Source organism: Scardinius erythrophthalmus (genome assembly GCF_964197995.2).
Source record: "Scardinius erythrophthalmus genome assembly, chromosome: 24".
Classification (NCBI taxonomy): Eukaryota; Metazoa; Chordata; class Actinopteri; order Cypriniformes; family Leuciscidae; genus Scardinius; species Scardinius erythrophthalmus.
The window spans coordinates 16,020,597-16,047,760 of record NC_138244.1 but is presented as its reverse complement, the minus strand read 5'-3'; the positions used below and the strand labels follow the sequence as shown (position 1 = coordinate 16,047,760).

Genomic DNA, 27,164 nt, shown 5'->3' with positions numbered 1-27,164 from the left:
GTTGTTCCAAACTTCTGCTGAATACAAAAGAAGATATTTTGAAGAATATGGGTAACCAAACATTTGATGTTCCCCATTGACATTGACATGACTTCCATAATATGGAGAGGGAAAAAACACTATGGCTGTGCCATCCAACACCCAATCCAGCAGATGGCGCTCTCAAACAATGACGCTCTCAATCACGTCCCATAAGCGCGGAAGTGACGTTCATCCCGCCGCCGCACGCACAGAGCAACAAACCCAAGCTGGCGAACCGCACGCTACAGCAACGTTTACTGTGAAAATAACAGCACACCCACGGCCCACATCACACCTGTGCTTTCATAGCGTGACGCGTTTGAGCACATCTCGAGCGGACACAGCGATAATATCACAGGAGGAGCAGCAGAACTGCCGAAATTCATTGAAACCCCCGCGGTGAAGTCGGACACGCTGATGGCGGCGACAGTGGAGGATCTCTACCGTAACTACGGCATCCTCGCCGACGCAAAAGAGGATCTCAGCACGGTAAACAAAGCCTCGTATATCTGTGCTGTCGCTCAATAGCAACAATGTTCTTTTTGGGTGGGATTTTTGCAAAATATTAAAGACTGGTGTGTCTGCGAGGCCTCCTCGGACTACTGGCTCACCATCAGCCATAATAGCTTGCTATAGTTGTGTGTTTGTGAGTAAATAAGCTAACATGGTCATATACGTGTGTTACTTATTTTAATAAGTTTTTATTATGTATGCAACTGATGAAATACTTTGGTTTCTTTGAGGTTTGTTAAGAGAAAGCCATCGCGTTTAAGGAAGGCTATTGCTACGCTGTTAGCGTAGCGTGTTTGTGAATTCGGGTTCCCGCTGTTCTGCGCACTGTAATACTGATGAATAATTAACAGGCTTTCAAGAAGAAGGATGATGGAATTTGCATAATGCAAATCTTATTTTGCTATAAAACCATAGTTAATTTTCGTAAGGAATGTATGTTATGTATTTATATATTCTACAATAAATAATTGTATTGGGTCCTTGCTCACTCAGGCTGCATTTATTTGATTGAAATTACCGTAAAAAAAATATATATTATAATAATGTTAAATGTTGTTAATACAAATTAAAATAACAATTTTCTATTTTAATAGATTTAAAAAGTAATTTATTCATACGATGGCAAAGCTGAATCGATTATAATTGGTGCTCAGTTAATAATAATTGTTCATCACAGCTAAATATAATTGCCATCACAGCAATATATTACATTTCAGAATAATTTCTAATAAAATAAATATTTTAAATCGACTCTATTTAAAATATCATTATAAGAAAGTAAACATTAAAAACGTAATTATTGACAGGTTGTGTATTATTAATCATACCGTAACTCAATGCTTCATGTATTAAAATATGTATGCCTATTAAACTTAAAATACATTAAAAAAAAAACATTGCTAGTATTTTTAATTATCATGGTAACTATTTACAATAACATTTGATTTGTTAACATTAGTTAACTACATTAGTTAACATCAACTAACAATGTACAAAACTTCTGCATTTATTAATCTTAAAGGTATAGCGGAGGATTTTCTTTTTCCGGGTGGATCATCAAGACTATTGGTCCTCCTAAGTGTCAATCATTCTGGTGAATGTTTACGTAAGGCCGTCGTACGTGCTCGTGCACACTTTTCACACGATGGCGTGCGCTCAAAACACAGGTTGGGCTTCCCACTGATGCCTCAGTCGCGAAGTTTCTACTTGACAGGGAAAGTTTGGCATGCTATTTGGAGAAATCCATTTAAAATCACTGCTAGTTAAAGTTAATGTAAGCTATGATTAGCTCGTGCATGCTCTTTTGTGCACACGTTTAATAGGCGTTCCCTCTCGGGAGCAGGTAGAGTGTTGCGCATGTGCATTTTTTCAAAAAGTGGAGAGGGCGGTTCTTTTCTAAAATTTGGGAAAATCCTCCATTATACACATTTTTAGGATCCTTTAATAAAAGAGGTAAAAATATATTGCTCGCTGTTTATGCATTAACTAATGTTAACACCTCATTGTTAAGTGTTACCGATATCATTAATATTTCAAATCAATATTATTAAATGTCACTTATTTTTATGTATTGTTTTTCAGCACAAAGATGCTTATCAGGTCATTCTGGACGGCGTGAAAGGAGGTGCAAAGGAGAAGCGACTGGCCGCACAGTTCATTCCTAAATTTTTCAGCAGTTTTCCAGAGCTGGCCGACGCAGCCATCAATGCACAGCTCGATCTGTGTGAGGACGAGGATGTATCCGTGAGTGCATTTGCATGTTGTGGGTGTTGGTGATATCGGAAAACGCATCTCTACATTGCTGGTGATTCTTTTCTTATTACAGATCCGAAGGCAGGCTATCAAAGAGCTCCCCCGTTTCGCATCAGGAGAGAATTTACCCAGAGTCGCAGACATCCTCACACAGCTGTTGCAGACAGGTAGCCTACAGAGATCTCACACTTACTAACAACATGCTTTTTAGATAAAGGACTATCATTCCTGCATAAACTATTGCATCTGAATGACATGCTGTTTGATCCTAGACATTTCTTGTCATCTCTTCTAGATGATTCTGCTGAATTCAATCAAGTTAACACAGCTTTGATCTCCATATTCAAAATTGACGCGAAAGGTATCCATTTCCGTTATGCTCTGTTAATTCTACATATAAAATAGTGATTATTTTTGTAATGTCAGTCATGGGTTAAAGAGTCTTGTGTTGAAGGTGAAGTTGTTTTCCTCTTTTACCCTGGTGTCTTTCTTTAAAGGAACTCTGGGAGGCTTGTTCAGTCAGATCCTGCAGGGAGAAGATATTGTTCGAGAGAGAGCGATTAAGTTTCTCTCTACTAAATTGAAAATGATGCCAGATGACACGATGACAAAGGAGGTTGAGGATTACATCTTCATAGAGACAAAAAAGGTACCTGCGCTCAATTCATATTTTTATTTCCCGCACATACATTACTCAAAAGTTTTTAACTTTTTAAAAAGTCGTCTCTTCTGCTGTCCAAGGCTGCGTTTATTTGATCGAAAATACAGTAATTGTGAAATATGTCAAAGTTTCTTTTCTATTTGGATATATTGTAAAATGTAATTTATTCCTGTGATGCAAAGCTGAATTTTCAGCATCATTACTCTTCAGTGTCACATGATCCTTCAGAAATCATGTCAATACAATGATTTGGTGCTCAATAAACATTTTTTTTATTATTATCTATTTATTTGAAATAAATAATAGTGTATGTTTCAATGGAGAGTCACGCCACATGACATTTTACAACCTGAACTAACCTTGCCTTGTCATTGAAAGGTCAAATTGGTTGCACCACATGAGTTTTGATGTGATGAACAAAGTTTATTTTGGCCTTTGGATCGCCCTCACACTTGACCCGTCTCTCTCTCTCTCATCGTAAGGTGCTAGAGGACGTGACGGGGGAGGAGTTTGTGCTTCTGATGCGTATCCTGTCCGGGCTGAAGAGCATGCAGACCGTGAGCGGGCGGCAGCAGCTGGTGGAGCTGGTGGTGGAGCAGGCCTTCCTGGAGCAGGCGCTTAACCCCGCAGATGCCGACAGCGTCGACCGGCTCTTACAGTGCACACGCCAGGCCTTGCCACTCTTTTCTGTGAGTGAAACCACAGCAACGGTCAGCACTTCAAATATCTCATGCATCACACCGTGGTGGATGTGATCAATCAATATAGTTTTGTTTTTCCAATAATCAGCTATTGAATTTTTGTCAGTTTCCGGCAAAAGCTCAGAAGTCTGAACACATTGTTCAGCATCTGAAACTAATGAGGGGCATTTTCTGTTAAAAATGCAAAACTTGAAAAAAATTGGTGCAGCCTCAATTTTATTTATATAAACAGTTTCACACAACTATTTTTTTGTATTAATGTTTTTGTTTTATAGTTTATTGTTAATGTTTGCCATTCTTTTTTTTTATGTGTTCTTTTTGGTCATGTCTTCCACAAATATATTTTACTAATAATGGTGCAAATCACAATTATTGACTTTTTTTTTTTTTTGTCTTTTGTCCTTGTCTCCTGCAGAAAAATGTGCATTCTACTCGCTTTGTGACATACTTCTGTGAATTTGTTCTGCCCAACCTCAGTCTGCTCACCAGCCCTGTAGCCGAACTGGACATCCAGCTTGAGGTGTGTATCACATGATGGAAATCAAGGATCATTGGTCAAAAATTGTCTGAACCCTACATATAATCTCTGTATATTAAGCTTGGATATGAAAGCGATTTTACATGGGGGGAAAATTATACGCTTTTCTTTTTATAAATGTACAAATATTCATAGAATGCTTGAAAAGAAAATCTTTTTGCTTCGCAGGTACTAAAGTTGTTAGCAGAGATGAGTCCGTATTGTGGGGACATGGACAAACTGGAGGTCAACCTCAATATGCTTTTTGAGAAGCTCCTGGTAAAGGCACACATTAAACTCCTGAACTCACACAGGAATTTTGAAAGTTTCAACCTCTTTGTCATCAAACGTCCTCTTATTCTGTGTTTTTGTCCCCTGATGCCGTCAGGAGTTCATGCCCCTGCCACCAGAGGAGGAGAATGGAGAGAACGCTGCGAATGAAGAGCCCAAACTACAATTCAGCTACGTGGAGTGTCTGCTCTTTAGCTTCCACCAACTGGGCAAAAAGCTACCCGACTTCCTCATCGACAAAATCAGTGCAGAGAAGCTGAAGGACTTCAAGATCAGGTCAGATCTCACATTATTCAGCAGAAAGACAACGGATGTGTTGCTACTGAAAACATTTAAAATCTTGAAACATTTGCATCATTACTAGAATTGTTACAATATGAAGAAATCATTAGTACTAATACTAAGTTTCATGATTCTCAAAACCAATTTCGATGCCACAGCAAAGACAAGGCTTTTTTTTAAATGTGTACACAATACCACACAAAGAAATGAATACTTCTGTTCAGAGAGGACACATTAAATTGATCAAAATTGACAGCAAAAACATTTCTATTTTAAATAAATGCTGTTCTTTTGAACTTTCCTGTCATCAACGATTTCTGAGAAAAAATTGATCACAGTTTCTACAAACATATTAATCAGCACTACTGTTTTCAATAATAAATGTTAGACAAAAGGGAACTGGAGCGCTGCTGGTATCCCTTGTATCCTCTGGTGCTCATGGAAGGGTTAAATGTTCATAAAAAAGAATTTGGAAAAAAATCCAGGTCCAGGCACTCAGTAGGATGCAAAAGTTAAAAAGCCTTTATTATTTAAAAGGGCTAAAGCATTAAAACACCAACGTGTATCGGCCCACTGGCCTTCATCAGGGTGTTGGTGTCAGGGTGTTGTTGTTTTTTTTATATTTTTTATAATAATAAATGTTTCTTGAGCAGCAAATAAGCATTTTAGAATGATTTCTGAAGGATCGTGACACTGAAGACTGGACTAATGATGTTTCCATCACAGGAATAAATTACATTTTAAAATGTATACAAATAGAAAATCGTTTTTAAATTGTAACATTTCACAGTATTACTTTTTTTTTTTTTTTTTATATAAATTGAGACTAATTTAAAAAATATATTTAAAAAAAGTTACTGACCCCAAACTTTTACATTATTTGGCTATTATTTTTTATTAAACAACTAAATTATATACAGGGGGGCACATAACCTTTTTGGTCTAGTTCTCAAGGGAGCACCTGGAGACGCTGCTTGATACTCACACTTTACACGGCACACTTATCCTGCAAGCTTTTCTCCTGACTGCTCTCCTCACTATGTTCTTTTCTCTCCAACATGGTAGATCATGATGATCATGTTTTTATTTTATTAACATTAATGGCACAGACAACAGCAGGAATATTAGGCTGCTGTCACTTTAAGACCGCATGCATATACTGACACATCCTGTGTCTTTCTCAACTGTTCACTTATGACATAACCGAGAGAATACTTGCCGAGACGGGTATTTTGACATAATTTTGTGTGTATGTGTCTGTCTGTTTCGCGCCTCTCTCTCTCTCTGCGTGCGCTAGTCCTGATTTTCCCCTCTTTCTCTGCGTTTAAAATCATTTGTGTAATTTGGCAAGACAAAATACATCAAAATTATAAACTTTCTCTCTATGATAGTTAAACTGAGCAGTTAATTAATTAATAAAAGCCATTGCACCCCTAGTAATTAATAAACATATTTATCATCATGATTGTTATCTTACCAGAGATGGATAAAAATCCTACTCCAGTAAGTAAACGTGTCCCTGTCCCCAAAAATGTTGGTACTCAAAAGGGCTTCCCTCCACGTTTTCTTGTACGCTTTGTTTATTTTTACCACGCATGTGCACCCCTGATTATATGCACGCTTTGTGAAGGGCAGGTCAACAGTGCTTTCAATTATTTATTATTATTATTATTTCACAGGTTACAGTACTTTGCACGGGGACTGCAAGTATATATTCGACAACTGCGTGTTGCTTTGCAAGGCAAGACTGGAGATGCACTGAAGACAGAGGAGGTATATCACACTTTTTCCTGTGATATTTGGTCTGTAAAAGTAATAGAAATAATTTAAAGCTTCATAGGATTTATAAAACCACTGCAGAAATTAAATTCTACTTGGCAAATCCAAGTTGTTTAAAAAAAAAAACTGGGAAAATATAGTGAAAGAAGTCACATGACAATAGAGCTGCACGATTAACCATTTAAAAGCAGCGGTCTCATTCCCAAAGGATCATTTGCATGTGTCTATTAAACCTTTGACAAAACCACACCTGAACATTCAAATCTGTATTCACACTGCCGCTGACCAGAGAGAGCAGTTGTCATGTATAGGTATGAAACAAATTTAGTGTTTTCAACCACATAGTTTCATTATTTTTGTTACAAATATCACAGAAATACTGGAATTAAAGTTTATAGTTTAACGCTGATGTCTACAGTAGCGATCAAAATAGAGTTTGAATTTGAAAATAAGGCGCTTTCAAATAGACCTTTATCACAATTCCTATTTCCCGTAAGCGAAGCAGTGTATCGCTTCTTCCGGTACTATCACAACGCAATCACAACTAATGCCTGAATCCTCTCGCTGCTGTTACGGTCTAATTCTAAACGAAGACACCCTTACGTCAGTTTTCACGATTTCCCCACACAAAAAGAATTGAGGAAAGCATGGTTGGGATGAAGGCTATTCGCTCTTAGGAGTATGTTCGTGTGTAGTAGAATTAAGCATTTCGAAACTAAGGATGTTTACGTTAAATCTTCAACCGGCTGAAATGTTCCTCCTATAAATATATTGTGCATTCTGAATAATAAATACATTTATTTCCAAACTAACCTGGCGCAGTCCAGTGCTGGTCTTCTCATTAAGTGATCATATTTCATACCTGTTGAATTTATATTTTTAAATGAATTTGACTGATAAACACCCTTACGAAAATGAATCATGGTTTTATAGAAAAATTTAGTAACCATGTGTGTGTTTGTTTTTTGCGGATTGATTACCATTTGTATTACAGTTTTACTAAAGCCATGGTTAAACTATGGTTAGCAAAACCATGGTTGATTTGTGGTTACCATCGTTGAATATAACCAGGTTTTATTTATAGTAAAGAGTTGAGTTTGAGTTTGGAAAATCCTGTACACAGTAATCATCAGAATATCTGTCTGGATTTTGAAATGAGCGAAAATGCTCATTTTAAGAGGCGTTTATTCAACTAGGTCAACTAGGAAAATATACATAACCGGAAGAATTGATACACTGCTTCGAGCACTTTCAGTAATCAATTCCGCTGTGATAAAGGTCTATAACAATTTCAGCAATTACATTGTTACGCCACCTGGTGGCCACAATTGACTGGTCTTTGTTTGTCATTGAATCATTCAGATTAATTAAATATTTGAAATAGACTGCAGCAATTAACATTTTGTCAGAATCTCTAGTAAATCACATGTTTTGTTTGGTTGTCTGTTCAGAATCGTGGGAGAATTGGGATCTCTGTTTGAAAAAAAGAAAAGAAAAAAAATCATGATTCTCAATTGATCCAGAATCGTGCAGCTCTAAATGATAACTCTCAATCGCTTCTTTTTTTTTTTTTCCTTCACAGAATAAAATCAAAGTTGTGGCTTTGAAGATCACCAACAACATAAATGTTTTAATCAAGGTAACATTGAATTATTCTTATAGTTTCTTTGCAGTTTTCATATAGAATTTTGAACATAAGATCTTATTTGTGTTCTTATCTTCACTAGGATCTGTTTCATAACCCTCCGTCCTATAAAAGCACAGTCACTCTGTCCTGGAAACCAGTGCAGAAGACCGAGGGGGCGGCAGCGGTAATTGGGTACGTCCACGGATCAACTTTGCCATCCAGACACCGCCATGTTAATCTGCTTATTAAAGTTTTTGCCATGATCTCTGTATATCCTACAGCCAGAAAAGGCACTCTGGAGAAGACATGGGGACAACAGCGACAACAAAGAAGCTTCCCACAACTTTGCCCAGGAGGGACGCCCGGCAAATATACAATCCGCCCAGCGGGAAATACAGTGCCAGCATTGGGAACTTCACATATGGTGAGTGTCTAATCAAATCCTATGCAGTAGTACTGTGTGTGTGTGTGTGTGTGTGTGTGTGTAACTGATCTCTGATGTCATCTGTGCCCTCAGAACAACGAGGAGGCTTCAGGGGCGGCAGAGGCCGGGGCTTCGGAGGAAGAGGGAACAGAAGCCGAGGCCGGATTTATTAAGAGGACTGCATATGTTTCTATACCCATGCAACTGCATTACCACAGCACAACAATATCTCTGGCTGTGTTGACACTGTTTCTCCCCGCTCGTCCTTCCTGCGTCTCACAGACCTCCATCCATTCTGTTCCTCTCCACATTGGTTTATTTTTATTTTTTTGGTGTATTCTTGGGTGTGTTTTTGAAAATCCTTACACAGCCTCTTTTCAGTGGTTATCCCTTTGGTTACAAATGTGTGGATTGTTTTTCTTTCTGGATCATCTTTGTGGAGCAAAAGACTGCCAAGGTGTATTTGATTTTTAAGTGTTTTTGTATGGTGACATGCATCCTTTGTATCTTTTTTTAACTTTTTAATTTTTCCGAGCTTTTGTTGGTTCAAAAATCACAAATTTGTAAGACGTAAAAAATAATATCCTTCTGAATTTTATCAAACTTGTGTGGGTCAAATCTTATGCTATCTTTTTTTTTCAGGACATAAATATTTAAGTTTGTATGACGCCTCATGTGACCTGATGTTTGTTTGTTAACTTAATTATATTGAGTTAAAATATAGATATCCATCCCCCCTCCCCAAGAGAGAAGTAAAATATTTTGTGGAACTTGTCCTTTTAGAGTAGGAATGCCTTGTCTGTTCAATTAATTACAAAAATAATTGAAGCAATCAAACCGTTTCAAATATTGCTTGCGTAGATTTGAGTTCACTTTCAATTTCAAAAATTGTGCATGCTTAGATTGTAGAAGATATTTCAATGTTTTTGATTTAAGCAGATTAGACAATTATGTACTGCAGTTGTTCGGTTTCATTTCAAACAAGTTTTTTCACCCACATTAAAAATCTTTTTGCATTTTTCAACAGATTCTCGTAGGTTCATTTGTGAATATTGGGGGAAATATTTCATCCGAATGTGCCATTATTCTTGCCATCACATATTCTCTACCAACTTTCATGTGCTTAAAAGATAAACTGCTCCCAAATGCCTTACTTACAATTATGCATTTGGCAGATCACTCTAAAGGGACTTGGATTACATGAAGGTGTATTTTCTCAATCCTGGCTTTCCTTGGAAATTGAACGCATGATCTTTGTTTTGCACTCTTTTGTTTGAGCTACAGCATATGTAGGCTTACAGAGTTTAATGTGTGTAATACAGACTGGTGTATGTGCTGCAATCTCCATATTTCATGTTTTTTCATCTTAGCAATCATCAAATTTAAGGAATATTAAACAATTTAACCACAGGTCATAATTGTAGTTCGTCTGGAAGAATCACACCACTAGATGGCCATCTACGTTCACATGTTAGAACAGAAAAAAAAAACATTACATTCAAAACGTCGATTTAAGATATTAGAAAGGCAGTTTAAACCGTTTAAGATCATTTTAGTGTTGTGCAATTATTGTTGTTAACTCCAATATGCATAGGATTCATATATGCATCTCACGAGATACAATTAAACTCTTATGTCAGTGAAAAGTAATGCGTGAAATCTAAAAATGCAAAGGTTTGTGGGATGGTTAAATATAGTGGTATGTGTAGAGTTCGAGGATAAACAATATCATTAACATGTACATAGAAAGCCTTATTACAAAAAAAGCCAACTTTATTTTAATATAAAATAGCTACCTAAACGTGAAAATTAGTTCAACATGATGATTAAATTATGTCTGTTGACATAACCGCGTCGTGTGAAATGTATAGCAAGCAAAACTGGATTTATAGGGTTAAATGTGTCGAGTTGTGTCCGCCAAACTCCAACAGTTCAGCCCTTGACCGCCAGGTGGCGCTATCAGACCACTCAAACACAGCGTGGCGCGCTCGTGACTAGGTATTTCCCAAATCACTCACTGTAGCTCTTCAGCTCCTCACGCGCCATCTCACACGCTCACTGCAAGAGATAAAGTGACTGAATAAGAAACCTCTTTATGATTCTGATCGTGTTAAAGACGTGCTTTGCCAACAAGGCCGGAACGATTAAAATCTAGCACGCCGTGCAACATTAGGCGTCTGGTAGTGATCGGCTATTTTTGTAAGACGTGATAAATCGATGGACCAATCATGAGGTGGGCATATAGGCTGGCACCACAAGCGTACGATATCAAACAAAATGTTCATGATACTGCAGTGAACAGGTGGGGCAGCAGTGGCTGTATAGGATGGAGTGGAAAACCACCACAACAAGTCGACTAATCAACGTTATTTGCTTTAAATGTGCCACTTTAATACACCATATGTCCTAACGAACAGGTCACCTGAGGTTTCACAAGGCTCACTGATGCTGTGTTTTAAAAAATTATTTAAGAAAATTCTGGAACTAAACCAACTGAATTTCGTGACGTTATTTCCGGTAACCGCAAACAGCGTACTAGGTTACATACTCGCGCTGCGTCCGAATATCCCTACTTCTATACTATATAGTAGGCGAAAAACAGTATGTGAGCCTAGTAATATGTCCGAATTCATAAACAATAGGCGAAAAGTACCCGAATGACCTACTTAAGACAAGATTTGTGAGAATATGATGGACACTTTGGCTGCGTCCGAAATCGCATACTCTCTTGAATAGGTTTAGCATTTTGAAAAAGTAATTACTTCACCCCGCTAAAGAAGTATGTTATATAGTATGAATTTGTGTAGGATGAATGTAAACTATATTCGCCATGATGTCATTGTCATGTGACCTACCAGCGTCAGTTGTGTTGCTTCACTGTCATTCATAAATCTTCTCCTGTGGCCTCATGGGATATTAAAGTGGCCATTGTTTGCACACTTCAGAATCTCACTGGAAGAAGAAGGTCGTTCGGTTACTTTTTGTCTATTCTTTCATGAGTAGACTACTGTGAATTCGAACATACTTCTTTTGTCACATAGGCTACTATTTTTCGCCTTTATTTGAACGGGGACAGTGTAATCAACATTAAAACAATGTAAATGTGCCCGAGTTAGCTCAAAAGTGCTAATTTTCATCGGAAATCCGATAGCCTTCTATTTAGTAGGGAAGTAGCCTATGCAGCCTTTACTATCCCATGAGGCCATGGGAGATGATTTGTGAATGGCAGTGAAGCGACGTAACTGACGCTGGTAGGTCACATGATAATGACAGCATGGCGGATGTAGTACTTACACATTACATACACACACTTATACTACTTTTTTAGTGGTCCCGAAGGTCAAATGTAGTAGGCTACAGTATGCGATTTCGGACGCAGCATCGTAAAGTATTTCCTGCACTGCTATTTACCACAACACCGCCACTCAATGTAACATACAGCGCGATAAGAGTAGGCCTAGACGGATTTCCAATTGAATGACTCATATAAACCGGTTGTTTTTAGTGAATCAAATGTAAATGGCGTTGCTGTTGCAGTCAGATTCCCAAAGAAAATGACTCTTATGAACCAATCCTTTTAAAGCATCAGCTTGAAAGCAGTTGCAGTTATTTTTAGCGAATCAAAACCATATAGGGTTTCCGAAACAAATGACTCATATGAACCGATTATTTTTTTAATTGAATTAAAAGCACGTAGCCTCGCCAGTGTAGTCCGATTCTCGAAAACTAGATGACTTTTTTTTTTTTTTTTTTTGTCGCATGGTCGTTCATAGTTGATCATATACATTAAACAGTTCTGTTGTATGGTAATTCCAAAGAATGAATGAAATATGTTTTATATGTTTACATTTTTTATTTAACATACTGTATGTTGAGAACCAATTAGTTTGTATTTGTGCCGCCTCTTAAAAGTCAATGCAGCTTTTGCAAGAATTTATTTCTGGTTTGTTATGTCTGTTCTGATGAAATCTGAAATAATCTCATCATTGTGCAACAGAACACTGGGGTGAGTAAACGCAATAAGAATCGCTTTTTTTTCTAAAAGTTCCTCCTTTCTGTTTCTGCTTCTGCTTCAAAAGTAGGACCGTTAACGGAACAGTAAACAAATCGATCGTGAATCGGAATCATAACCAGAATCGTTAATTTCTTAACGATGCCCATATACCTTTAATTTTATTTTTATTTTATTTTTTAGAACACATGATGCATTCAACTAAATGCCATACATATTCATTTGTTCACAGTGTTCTGCAGAAGTTGGAAACGAGTTATCGCACCCTGCAAAAACACGCGACAGAAGTATGGCTGAAGAACTGCAAGGAACGCTATCCTCTTTTTCATGAAAGAGAACCATCCGCCCCCTCATGTACAATGCCTGGAATAGTAACAGCACTGCCAGGCTTACTAAATATAGCAACCAGTGAGTGTTAACATGTCAAATAGGAACCCGAAAGAAGTGCTTTCCACACGTGTGGCTGTACACATAGTGCTATAAATAGACTGCGACATGTCTTCAATAACTTATAACCGTAGAAACATAGATCAGTGTGTGCCTTTTGCTTGCTCTGATGGCTTGTTGCTCATCAATGTCGCTTCACCCTGCACAAATCCCCTGTCTAAGTTATGTTGACCGTAAATGCATTTTAATACCTTTCTCTCTTGCGCGCAGCTTTGTTATGTAATAGGCCTATGTATGTGAATGGAGACAAGGGGCTGGATGAAACGTGAAGGATCATGCGAGCAGCAGCAGCAGCTGAGAGATGCAAACAAGGCTGGACCCTCGGGGTTTTGGATGCACAAGTTAGTTTGTTGATGGTTCTTCTGCCATTTGCTGTTGTAATGCATCTGGGAAGTTCAGGTCCCAACTAACTCTTGAATGAATTAATAGATTACTATTATAATGCATGAATTAATGAATAAATGAATGACGGCTACATTTATGGAGATGGTGAGAACGTGCACATGACATTCTTAACATGTTATGCAGGAGGGACATAATGTGACAGCTTGCCCGTTCATAAATATTCACCGTCTCTATTCATGCAGACTCTTCTCTTGAGGTAGTCATTGTGCCTCGGCTCTGAACCATGTGATTCTGATGGGAGGGGGGTGAGATTCTATAAATAGCTCTATAGCTCGGCTTCCATTGACATCATTTAGGCAGGAGAGACGGAAAAATAAACAGAGAGAAAGGGCTATAAGGGCGGAGATTCTTAATCTGAGCTTGAAATTCAAACAAACCCTCATCAATTCTGATTCCCCTCTCAACTCTCCAATAGAAACCACCGGGAGCAGTGTCTGTTTCCTAGAACATCCATGTCTCTGGTCGTAGTGGAACCAAACCGAGGAGATAGGGATGGGTGGGGTGGGGGGGACATCAAACAAAGGAAAAAGAAACATGTGACGAAAGGCCAAAGCAAATATTTTGGATTATGTTATTAATGGGACTTGGAGGACGATTATGGTCAAGACTTCCTATGTGAGCACTTGTCTGTCAACAATAAAGATTGATGAGATGCGTTCATCCCAGCATATACACTCATCCGGCCACTTTGTTAGGTACACCTGTTCAACCGCTAGCTACCGCAAATATCTAATCAGCCAATCACATGGCTGCAGCTCAACGCATTTAGGCATGAAGACATGGTCAAGATCTGGTGAAGTTCAAACTGAGCATCACAATGGGGAAGAAAGGTGATTTAAGTGACTTTGATATCCAGTATCCAGTGAAATATCCAGTGAGTGGCAGTTCTGTGGGCGAAAATGCCTTGATGCCAAAGGTCAGAGGAGAATGACCAGACTGGTTAGAGCTGATAGAAAGGCAACAGTAACTCAAATAACCACTCTGAAGAGCATCTCTGAGCACAACACGTCGAACCTTGAAGCAGATAGACTACAGCGAGACACACCGGTGACACCTGTTTCCTTTGCTACAATTCACACGGGCTCACAAAAATTGGACAATAGAGGATTAGAAAAACGTCTGCTACATTCAGATGGTAGGGTCAGAATTTGGTGTAAACAACACGAAAGCATATATCATCCTGCCTTGGATCAAAGGTTCAGGTTGCTGGTGGTGTAATGGATATTTTCTTGGCACACTCTGGGCCCCTTCGTACCAATTGATCATCGTTTAAATGCAAGGATACTGATGGTCAAAGATCACATTAAACATTTGAGCAAAGCAAAACCTGACGTTCATAATTCTGATCATTCAACACATTGGGTTAATTATTGGCATTTTGTGCTATGCACTTATAGAAACCGTGGTGATTCTATAATAAATCTTGCATACACGGGTGAATGCTTTGTTTGGTCTATAAGTTTAATTTCACTCAAGACTTTTAGTACCACCACTGGTGGCACTTTCTAAAGTGCTCAAATTGCTATTGACTGGCAATCAGATCAGACTTGAGACAGATCTTGATTTTTATTTTCTCATTATTTTAGTCTTTTATTTAAAATTTATTTTGAATTGAAATTGAATGTATATTTAATTATTATAAATATAAAATTATATATTAGATTTAATTATATATATATATATATATATATATATATATATATATATATATATATATATATATATATATATATATATATATATATATATATATATATATTAAAAACGCCTGAATTGTTGCTCTTTTTTGCAGGTTTGTGATTTTCACTCTTGGAGCCACAGACTCGAGACTGCTGTCCCTGTCAAATTTGGCAAGGTGGGTTCAATGAGTAGAAGCTCTGAGCGAGATCAAGCCCACACAGCCGAAATCGAGGTATTTTTAGATTTAGCGGAGGGTGCAAACGTCCAGCTTCATTGTCGGATCAAAGCCGCCACTCATGTCACTCTTTGCAGTACAGATTTATTTTAAGGGAAGCATGATGACAAATGTTATATTTATGCCCTTGATCTAAATATTTACCTATTTTCGGTTCCCCCCACACACAACTCGTCACCGCCCGCTCATTCACGATCCTCCAATTTTAGCAGCAGGAGTCCGACGACACTCCGGAACATCCCGTGTTGTCGCGAAGGTAGGATCAGGACATCGCACTGTTTTATGAATAGGAGCTTCTATTCATTCATACACTTGTAGCTAACATGTCAGGGCGATGAAATGGTAAGGGTCGTGCCGTTTTCATGTGCTTAATATAACAGAAACAACCTTGAGGTGCATGAAATGTAGCCTATTATAAGTTCGTGTCTGTTGAGAAAGCTTGATGCGATCGTTTCAGCACCACGGACAGCGACGCCTGAGTCGCAAAACCATCGACTTCGCGTGCCTTTAGCCATTTGATTTAGTTAATTAAACTAGTATTTTAATAAATAACCCCACAAAAGCGAAGAACTATTTTAATGCGATTTTTAAAGCAGTTTTAAAGTGAACTACCACTAGTTTTAGCAGCTCTTGAATGGAGTTTGGCGACACCAAGCGGCAAGATGGTTTCTACCGCACTGGTAAAAATTACTTTGTGTTCTGCACATTCACTTTAAGTGGTATGCTTTGCAATTCGACAGGTTTAGGAGTCATAGTCTTTCTGTCAGGGTTGCACGGTCGTTTGTAACATTGCATTGACTTAAAGCTGAAATCGAAAATATTGGACACACATCTCCTCGTGTGCAACCCTATAGCAACACCAACTTTTTACACACGTCTCTCTTAGTGATCTCCCTAAACAATGTACATGTGCAAAGCATCCAATGGGACAACTAATATGCTTAAACATCATATATATGCTAGTGGTGCGTTTTTGCCACGGAATCCATTGGCAAGTGAGTTTTTCCACGACGCCAGGCGACTGCAAGGAGTGGTTTCCCTCTCGAAAACCGGAGCTGTGGTCACTTGCAAAGCGGACACTTTACGTCTCTCACCTATTTAGCCCGTTTTCGCTTGCTTCGAGCCATTTTCATTAGCGTTAGGCTGTCTGCGAGCACATCAGGGACGGTTGTAATCAGCAGCCATGGATTGTGAAGTGGGAAAACCTAAACGTGACGTCAATGCCTAGTAACTGACGCAGCCCTTTAAAAAAAAAAAAGAGAGAGAGATTCTGCAAGCTTTAATTATCATCGTTTGTGTACTGCTCTCAAGACAAAACATATTCCGCTCGCAGTGCAACTGATTATGGTGGTTTGTGCGCGTGAGCCCGCGTATGTGTCTCTGTGTGAGTGCGTGCGTGCGTGCGTGTGTTTTCTTCTTTATGAGCAGCGAATCCGTCCCGAGTTTCCAAGCGAAAGTTGCATGGAGACACACCGCGTAAGACGCGTATAATAAAGAGGATGGTGAGCGACATAAAGGAACGAGGAGAGCGGGAACAACTTGTGCTAAGAAAGAGACTCTCAAGCGAACGTTAGAAATATTTAGCCCATAAGAGAGAAGGGCACTGAGGCAGTTCGTTTGAAAAAAAAAAAAAAAAAAAAAACAGAAAATCACTGCAGCGATGCATCGGAGGCGAGTCGGAGCCCTCGCATGGAGTTGGAGAGGCAAAATTAATGTACATTACATGCACTCCACGTAACGCTCCTGAGCGATGTCTTTGTGAGTGTGTTTTTTTCTTACTGGGCGCTAAAAATAGCATCAGTGTTTGATCGTGGTCCAGAAATAGGAAGAGTGTATCACTTGTATAAAAAGGACTGCGATTCTGAGAAAACTTGGACGTGTTGCTGGGGATAGCTATGTATCAAGGGCAGTATTTGATTTTCATCTTGCTTGTTTTTGTGTGACATGCTCACGTATGCAGGTTTAAACTCATGTCTGTGTTTTCCCTGCTTTCAGCAAGGGCTCGCTGCACTGGTAAGTACACATTCACGGCGATTTTTGGTTCGATTACATGTTTTGTTTTGGTTTTTGCACGATTTGTTGCATGTATTCAGTAACGTGCCATTCCCTCCACCGAGCAGAGTGCAACCATTTGCTTCATGCATACTGTGTGCTCTTGTCAAACAGGTGCCTTGTTGTTTTCATCCACTTGTTAGAAATGCAATAAACCACTCTCTCCTCAGAGCAGGAACCTCGCGAATGGTAAATAAGTGAAGCAAAAAAAGCAAATCCAAACTCCTTTGTCTGACGGCGCTGTTGAGTCGATTTTTGCCTCTTCGCTACAGCTGAAAGTGTGACCGACAACACTAGAAGAGTGAGGGGACATATCTCTCAAAATATGTGAAGAGGAAAATAGGCTAATAAATATAGGTGGAAGACGCCGCGCCAAAAGGAAAAACACCAGCAACAGCCGACGAGGGAAACCCTGGTGTGGCGTCAAGGGGTTCCGTGCATCCAAAATCGCCCTAAATGGTCAGCCCTTGTTTTGGCCACCACCCGTGAAAGGGATGCCACTAGGCAGACGTTCTCAAAATGCGACTTAAGTTTTAGGACTTTTTTGTGTGTGTGTGCGCGCAAATGTTCCCGCGTGCGTTGTTTGAACACTTGGCCACCAGATCTGCTCGAGACTGTGTGTAGCTATAGGCGGATTCACATGGATTACTCTTCCGCCCACGTCATTTTCATTATACAGTACTGCAATCGACTGTTTTCTATTGCTGTGGACTATACTACTGATCTTGTGCCCAAACTAACGCGTTCGCGTTGCATTCAACACCATTTGTGCAGTTGCGCAAAAAAAAAAAAAAAAAAAAAAAATGTGACGTTAGTGTTGTTTTAATCAAAGCACCTCTTAATAAGTGTCTAATTTCAACCCTCCAGCGTGCACACGGTTTAAACTGTTCAGGGGTTATATTCCCTACATGCGAGTTCGCTTAAATGCTTAAAGTCGTAGTGAGTCCAGGAATGACCGCGGATTTTTTGCAGGAAAAAAAAACTCATTACCTTGACCTTTTCAAAGACACTGTGGCTCTCTACACCTATCCCAGACATAACAAGATCTTCTTAAGTCAATGCTGGCGTTGTAATTTTAGTGGAAACACGGATTTATCCGAGTCGTGACTGCTATAGTGAGTAATATGTGCGCGTTGGCTGCGTCAGGAGATGCAGTCGCTGTGCGGTGCAGACAGAAGGTGGAGAATCGTGACTGACTGGAGACGTCCGCAAATGATGCGACCACTAAATAAAATCCTCATAATGGTGGCATTTGGGCTTGATTTTTTTTTTTTTTAATTATCATTATTATTATTATTACACCTGTTACATCTCAAGCCATATCTCTTTTGCCTAGCCACTTCAACCTCCCCTTGCACCACGAAGGCGCAAGAAGAATATCAGTGATTAAGAGGAAGGGAGGGGGAGTCTTGGTTCGGGATGAATTTAGTCTGGGGAGGGGAGGGATATGTGTGTGTGTGTGTGTGTGTGTGTGTGTGTGTGTGTGTGTGTGTATGTATGTGTGTGTGTGTGGGGGGGGGGGGGGGGGGTTGCCAGATATAGATCGTGACCCTCTCACTTCATATTGTTTCTTGCATAGTTCCAAGAAGAGACGCTCTTGTGAAATTTTGACAAATGATCGCGTGGATGTGGAACTTCACGGGTAAGTGAAATGAAGTCACATTCCACAGCTGGAATTAGTGAACGGCCAAAATATGTGAGGGATCACTGAGAACCCCCCCTTGTGTGGTGTTTTTGTGCCATTATTAATGTTTTTCACTTAAGTGGTGAGGAATTGACTGCTGTTGAATGTTGTTGTGTTGTAAGTTGTGGAACATTTGTGTAAAGTTCTTGTGGTGCCAATATAGCTTAGTATAACGCACCATTGTTTTGTTTGCTGTGCCTGCAGGCGATGTCAGATATGATGCAACTGTAATGTATAGAATTTTTTATGTTCTGCTGATAGTTTAGAGACCCCCGTGTCCTCACTAAGTGGTATCAGCCAGTGAACTCTCTGTGGTCATGAAATGAAATTGCTCTTAGAAGCCTGTCGTGTTGTTGTTGTCGTCGTGCTGGCGACTTGTTTTGTTTTACATGCACGTTAAAAAAAAAAAAAAAAAACCGATGCCTCCAAAATGTTTGGACGCCTTCGTTTTGAAAATGACCTTAATGTGTATATCTCTGTTTTGAATGAACACACGACGATGCACTTGCAGACGTGATTGCACGACGTGGTGTGTGTGCGAGAGAGAGAGACATTTTGAAACATGACATGGCGAACGAATTCGTCTTAAAATCAGAAAACATTAAATGTTATTGTCTTACACGGAATATTTCTGGTCACTTGCGCCAACGAGGATACAATTTGGTTTCCCCTTTCTTTCTTCCTTTCTCTTTTTTTTTTTCAAAAAGGGGGGTCCCTATATAAGCAAGAAACCGATTGGTGGATGACGATTTTTTGTTTGCGCCAATAAGATCTCTCGCTGCTCTCTATTTATTGCAAGCAGATTACAGACTGCTCTCTCCTCACCAAGAGCGCTTCATCTGCTCAGCTCTCCACTAAACGGCATCACGAACCAGAGGATATATTTCATAGTAGCAACAAAACGGCGAAGCAAATAGAAATGAGTTCAATGGTCGCTGTGTCATATGTGTGTTTTGGTTTAGATGTAATTATAGCAGCGCACGTCGGTTTAGGCACGAGCGACGAGAAAAGCCAGCGAGAATAAAGTACTGGGAAGGAGTGAATTCAGCACCGCGGACAGCGCTCGCACGCAGAATACAGGCATTTGGATGCTGGCTGCTCTCAAAGCTTCCCATGCTCGTAGAATGTGAATGAGTTGGATACAGTTCAGCCACGGAAAAGGGCTTCGCTGTCTCGCTTTTCCCGATGTCTGGACACAATAGGATTGGGAAACCAGAGCCATGCACAAGCCACCTGGATGTCACTGTTTGATGTCACGGACTTCAGACTGCGATTTGTCTTTCGCGAATCTTTTTGCGGTCTGGGCTTGCTGTTCATAAGTATCTAGCTGGGAAGCCCTTACCCCAAAAAGCATTTGCGGAAGGCGCATTCACCGATTGATGCTCCATACGCTGCGTGGATTAAATGCTTGCATTATTATTATTATTATTATTATTATTATTATTGTAATTATTTTCTACAAATACTTTGTTCTTTTTTTTTTCTTTTTTTTTTTTTATGTCATCACTGTATTGCGGCTCAAATGTAAAGCCGAACTTCTCTCCCACTTACGTCCCCAAAGTCTAAGATCCCTCCCTGTCGAGAGTTATCTGGCGTCTCCATTGCCAGAATATTTGCTCTCGATAATACGATTAAAAAAAAAAAGTCACCCAAACAAAACCACAGTTCCACCAACGAGCCTCCCAGTTTGCACGTGGGAAAACACAGTGGTCCATTCGGGGGAGAGAGAGAGAGAGAGAGAGAGAGGGAGAGAGAGATAGGGGGCCATCTCGTTAGTGTGCTATTCACTTAGAAGCCAAACAATGTTGAAATGACCCCACCCTGTTCGCAATAACATGTAAGCTGTCGGACGCAGTTATAGTTCTACACAGATTTAAAATTAAAATATCAGCCCATTGACAGAGTGTAATGGTGTATGTGAGTGTGTGTTTGTGTGTGTGTGTGTGTGTAAGAGAACACGTCACCGTAGGTGCCCAAAGACAACAAGGTTTCACCCAACCTCCTTGCTTTCTTTTCTTTTATTTCTTTTCTCCCTTTCTTACACACACACACGCACACACACACACACACACACACACACACACACACACACACACACACACACACACACACACACACACACACACACACACACACACACACACACACACAGTATTTTGGAAATATGACATCTCGATGAAATATGACACACCTACGCACACTCAGGATATAACATGTAGACACACTGGGTGATAAAGTTTTTATGCCATGCACACACAGTCCATTGAGAAATTCTCAACAGCTGAGAAGTGACGCGATCCGTGTCACTATACAATCTTGAAGTCAGGTCCCCCAAGTGCCTCATAAGTCATTTCCCGTTTTCGGTGACATTCACCTGTCCCCTGTCCTATATATGCTAGAGGAAGAGCAAATAAAAATGCCCCCATTATGTGCTACAGCATTTTGGAAAGGGCTCCTAAGTCCCTTAGTGACGACAACCCCAAATTTCCTCAGGTCAGACAGACAGTAACTCCATCTCACACATTATTGCATATAACAGAGATGCATTGCTTCGATTATAAATAGAGCAATAAAACATGACGTCAAGACGAGGTTCTCCTGAAATTGGTTAATAAACTTTAACTTCATGGAGTTTAACATAATACGTAGCCTAATTATTTAATTAGTCTTGAAAAAAGTTGTCCATACTTAAAGAACATAGCGGTTAAAGTTTAAAAACAGTCCTTATTTTAAAACCCTATTGCTGATAGCTAAAATGTAACATGCAATCATGCAAGTTTTGCATGTTTTTTTATCCAAATGATTCATTTGATGCTCATGCGAACGAGGCCAGGTGAGCAGCGAAGACTGAAGGGGGTTTACAGGTTTTCGGATGGAAAGAAACGCGGATATTTGTGGCCTTATAATTTGATATCATTATGACATGTTTGACTGCAGGAATTCATAATTAAATAGGGTTAGAAACATTACAAAGGTGTATAAACAGCGTCAGGGGGAAGCTTTTAGAGGCCGAGCAGAAGGTTTTCTCTTTATGAAAAAAAGTATCTTTTTCTATCAATATCAATAATTTCTGCAATTTCAACTCGATATCACAAGTTTTATGCACAGTAACTGAATTCCAAGTGGTCAAAAAGTGCAGTGAACTTTCCTTAACTAACACATAATGCCGTCAGTTATTCTTAAGAGTTTTCTCACAATGTTTAATGGCCTATAGGGTTTTTGTACCGTCTAATTCATTTGACGAAACTTTTAGACTCTACATTGAGTGAATCTCTAAACTTACTTGAAAAGTGCACCAAACGTGTTTTTTGTTGAATGAATGGCACGATGTATGCGAATGGCTTCCCCAAGCTTTATTTTCGCCCCATTATCTACTCTTTTAACTTGTGTTGTATCGTTCATGTCCAAACCGCGCTTTTCAAACGATCCCACTGGTATTTATGTACAACTTTGTGTTCTTGTGTTTGTGCACAGGGCAGGACAAAACTTGAGGGATCCATCATGTCAAGTACAGAAGGTGAAACGAACGGTTCGAGTCACAGAACGTTCCCAAACGGTGTTGATCGTGACGTCACCGCCTTCGTAAGTTCATTCTTTCCGCTTGAGTGGCCTCTGCTTTTGTCCTTGTTTGTCTGTAACCGTTTGAAGCTGCAGCAGGGATTGAGTTTGTCAATTTTACAAGGTTTCAACTGTTGAAGGGTTTTTTCTTTGTTATTATTACGCCTATGAAACTGTTGGATTCGACGGTTTCAGGCCTTAAGTGCTCCGGTTGTAGTTTACAATGAAGCCACCCGAAAGTCACTAAGGTGGGTGTGGCGCCCACTGTGTGTTAGGATGACATTTTCATGTCTTTCTGGTAATATATAAGTATAAGTTTTGATAGAAAAGCATATTAATACTTTTGGTATTGGTTTTGCAGATGGTAAATATGGCATGATGTTTTTTACTATAGTGGATTGGATCACTACTCGGGTTTGTATGTTGTAGGCTATTTATGTTAAATACACATTCAATATTTATTGCTATAACAATTAGGAAGAATACAAACATATTTTCACAGGTATATACTTGATATGTGCATAGGCACAGGGTCTCTCTCTCTCTCTCACACACACACACACACACACACACACACACACACACACACACACACACTGATTTCATATCTGTATGTAGATATTTTTTAAAAGGTAGTTAGTCTTTTTTTAAGAAAAACAAAAGGACATGAAAATATTCTATTATTTCTGTGTCTGCACTATAGCTTCCACTTCATGCCTTTACTTTTATTGACTTGTATTGCAAGTCTTAAGTGAAATGACCACTGACGTTATATGAGATATGCTGAGCTGCAAAATATAAAAAATGAAGCTAGTATGTGGAAAATCTGATATTTGGATTGGCTCGTCAACAGTTTTAGTTTGAGAGATTTTAGCGTGTGACATCTAACGGTATTTTGACGGCGCTGCTAAGTGCTGATTGCAGTTTAGTTTACAGTAAGTCCAGGATGATTTTGGTTCATTGTTTTATATTTGTGTGTATCATAAAAATATTTATCACCTACAGAGTAAGGGAGAGTATTAACACAGGCTGGACGGTACAAAGGTACCAAACTTTTTTTTCTCTGTCTTTTTTTTTTAAGGAATTAGTGACATGATATGTGACCCTGGATCACAAAACCAGTCACAAGTAGCACAGGTATATTTGTGGGAATAGCTAACAATACATTATATGGGTCAAAATGATAGATTTTTCTTTTATGCCAAAAATCATTAGGATAATAAGTAAAGATCATGTTCCATGAAGATATTTTGTAAATGTCCTACCGTAAATATATAAAACATTTCTTTTTGTGAGTGACTGCAGCAAAATCGTGAACATTACTGGACAACTTTAAATGTGATTTTATCAATGTTTCGATTTTTTTTCACCCTCAGATTCCAGATTTTCTAATAGTTGTATCTCAGCCAAATATTGTCATATCCTAACAAACCATACATCTTAAAATTGACCCTTGTGACTGGTTTTGTGGTCCAGGGTCACATATTGTCTGTTTTGGTCTTTAAACACTGTTATTAACTTTTAAAAACCTCCCAGAAGAAATTTCACAACATAACGTTTGAGATGCTGACAAACAATGAGAGACAAAGAGTTTTAATACAGATACTTTACTGTAATATCACAAATACTATTTTGTTTCTTTTCTGTGTATTTGAGTCATATTCTACTGACATTATATTATAATTTAAGTGAGGATAGTGACTCGACACTGGCTACAATGGGATATTTTCATTTAGCAATTTGTTTAATTTGAAGACTTAACCTCTTTAAAAATAAATATAACAAATAGTTTTGTCATAATATCATATATATACTGTATATATATATATTGTTTTTTCATACCTGTAGTCTGAGATTTGAGATACTTTCAGATCTTCACCTAGGTACTTTTTTTCCCACTCACGGCTATACGTCTCTCCCTTTCAAAAATGAATTCAAACCTACACAATTTATTAAAAACATTAGTTTTTTTCTATAAATTAGCTATACGTTTATTGATTGATTAAATGGGTGAGCAAAATACGTCACCCGGTATTCTCACCCAGTCAGTTTTATCTTATTAAAGATGCACGTCTCAGTAAAAGTCCCTATTGTTCAGTTTTAGATTTATAGTGAGTTTAAACTAGTGTTTGTTTTTTCCTAAACAAATGATGTGTAATTGCTTTTCCTTCTCTAATTAATACTATTTAAAGATAGAGTTTTTCATTTCTTTTTAACACTCACATATTAATGTTTAACTATTAATAACCACAATCTAAATCAGGCTAAAAAAGAATTAAAAAGCATGACAAACAAGAGAAACAGAAAGAGTTTTTTCATGTTGTTCACTGTTTTACCCTCTTTTTCCCCCCGGTCTTTCACATGTTGTGTCCAAGTCATGTTATTTAATCTCCTCTCAAACATTTCATCATGCTATGGTGATCCTAAATAACACCTAAAGCCTTTTTACCATCTCAAGAATCCTGTGACTTTCCTAAATTGTTTGCAAAATGACATATGAGCTAAACTGTCGTTCTAATCAGGCTAATTAGCCTATCGTAACAACAAATAACATTTATCAAATGAAGGGCGGAATATATGCATATGTGCTCCCCTGTTCATTCTTTCCCTCTTTTCTCACATTCCCTCTCTCCATACATGGATGAGTCAGGGAAGGTGTGAGGGATGAGTCAGTTCCGGATGGAATTTTTAGGGAAGGGGAGTGTCCGCTTGTACCTAAGAGGGTGGTCCCGTCATGAGAACATGTCACGACCTCACTGCCGCAGAAATACCCGCAATACACACATTCAATTATTTATATAAAAATGATATGCATCTCATTTCTCAGTTAAATTCAGCTACTATGTTTTTAAACAAGGTGTTATTTTAAATGTGGTTAAAATTGAATCTGAAATTTTCAGTTACCTTAGAAAATAGCACTAAATGGAACCAAAAAATGTTTTTTTTTTAAAGATATCTAATTGCTGATCATATAGATTTATAAAGAGATCATATAAAGTATGTTGAAATAAGTGTGTAAGAATTCATTTGATGAAATAAGTAAAGATTGTTATTTGTAATGTGGAAGAAACTGTTAGAACATATTCATTTACTCACAGAGCAGTCTAAAAAACGACAGAAAAAATATAATGCTATAAAATAAAATAAAACAATACAAAAATATGAATAATTAAGTATTTAACTTAATTGAATCAACTATTTTAGCACAGATAAAGAATGCAGATGCTGTGTGTGTTTGTTTGTCTGGATGTTTTATAGGGTTTCTTTGGTAATTGTGTCTTTTATTTGTAGAAAAACTGCTGATGACCAGACATCTGTGCAAAAGCGAGCCGTGAAGCTGAACGGACAAGGACGGCTGACAGAAATGGAAGTTGACGGAGGAAAAAGAGGGAGTTGACCAATAAACGAGGTATCACCCGACACCAAACACACCTAGGGAAGCATGGGAGTGTCCCGCACTTAGTTATAATAGTTATAATGACAAAAACACTCTTTCTGACATCCATTCACACCTTAGCAAGAATAAGAAAAATTCAGCTTTTTGAGTGTGTGATGTCTGAAAATCACATTTAGAAATGTAAATAACTCTCTCTATGTAAAAAATCAAGTGAGCAAAACCTTCAATGCTCACTATCAGTTGTGTCTGTGTGGTCTGCTCCGATTGGAATATCTTATAAAAAGAGGAATGATCCCTATTACATGTATTTAAAGAACAAAATAAGGTGTTTAAGTGGTTGCTAATCATGTATATAATGTTAAAAAAAGCAATAGAGATGTAACAGGTCAGCTCTGATAGTGACGTGAGGAAAGTAAAGGCGCTTATTATATTATTGCAGTCTTGCTGACCAAAATGAATACTGTTTAAATAAAGTTACAGCTAGTCTTTTTTAAAGAACATTTGAAAAGTATAAATCAGTTTTATCAAACTCTTAAAACCAGCAGTGCAGAATGGATGCAAAAAAACATAGACATATATGTTGCCTGAACAAATGAGTTAAAATAAACACATTTCTTTGTTAAAGTGAATGCAATAAAAACTAATTCTGAATGTAGGGACTACAGATAACTTACATTAAAAGCTTAGTATGTGTTTTATCTGGTATTGAACTGTTTATCTTTAGTAATGCAAAAACTTCTATTAAAAATAAGATAAATGGCGTAGTTAAACTAGTTTCATACTAATCATATGGAAAGTTGGTGAACTAATCAACACTGTCACTCAGTTTCATCTTAACATTGTAAGCCATCACACAACTTTTTAGAGGGTTAAAATAGTTATGTTCCCTGTTTTTGGACTTTTTGCGTGTGTTTTTTGTTTGTATGAAATGTAGAGCCATGCGACTGATGTGTAATAACATTAGACGTACAAGCACGTAACCTCAGACCATTTTATATACATTTCTATTTCCAATTTTACACACACAGACAAACATACACACACACATATGTATATATGTGATATTAGTAACTTGTACTATATATTGTACCTAGTCAGTTCTTAACTAGTCTGTGTGTGTTCAGCA

General features: G+C 38.3%; 2 protein-coding genes across 4 annotated transcripts in view; one reads left to right on the top strand and one right to left on the bottom strand.

Moving 5' to 3' along the window:
- The window catches only part of tafa5b (TAFA chemokine like family member 5b), a 110,229-nt gene that overhangs the window by 69,791 nt on the left and 13,274 nt on the right, over nt 1–27,164 (bottom strand). The window lies entirely within an intron of this gene.
- Nucleotides 206–9,592, top strand: api5 (apoptosis inhibitor 5). Of its 2 annotated transcripts, none has more exons than XM_081356434.1 (14): nt 206–510; nt 2,116–2,277; nt 2,360–2,453; nt 2,582–2,647; nt 2,784–2,935; nt 3,430–3,657; nt 4,064–4,168; nt 4,355–4,444; nt 4,554–4,732; nt 6,418–6,511; nt 8,100–8,156; nt 8,245–8,336; nt 8,426–8,568; nt 8,662–9,592. In XM_081356434.1, exons 1-14 carry the CDS (start codon nt 439–441, stop codon nt 8,739–8,741), a joined length of 1,614 nt encoding a protein of 537 aa, XP_081212560.1. In that variant the 5' UTR covers nt 206–438; the 3' UTR covers nt 8,742–9,592. The 2 variants fall into 2 exon arrangements, with proteins under 2 accessions (XP_081212560.1, XP_081212561.1); XM_081356435.1 differs by having other exon boundaries at nt 215–510; nt 3,430–3,636.

What these genes read in the sequence shown, in the direction of transcription:
- api5 (XM_081356434.1), top strand. Translation starts at nt 439, where the DNA reads ATGGCGGCGACAGTGGAGGATCTCTACCGTAACTACGGCATCCTCGCC. An exon ending in CACACAGCTGTTGCAGACAG is followed by an intron (nt 2,454 to 2,581) that starts GTAGCCTACAGA and finishes CATCTCTTCTAG; the next exon opens with ATGATTCTGCTGAATTCAAT. An exon ending in TGCTTTTTGAGAAGCTCCTG is followed by an intron (nt 4,445 to 4,553) that starts GTAAAGGCACAC and finishes TGATGCCGTCAG; the next exon opens with GAGTTCATGCCCCTGCCACC.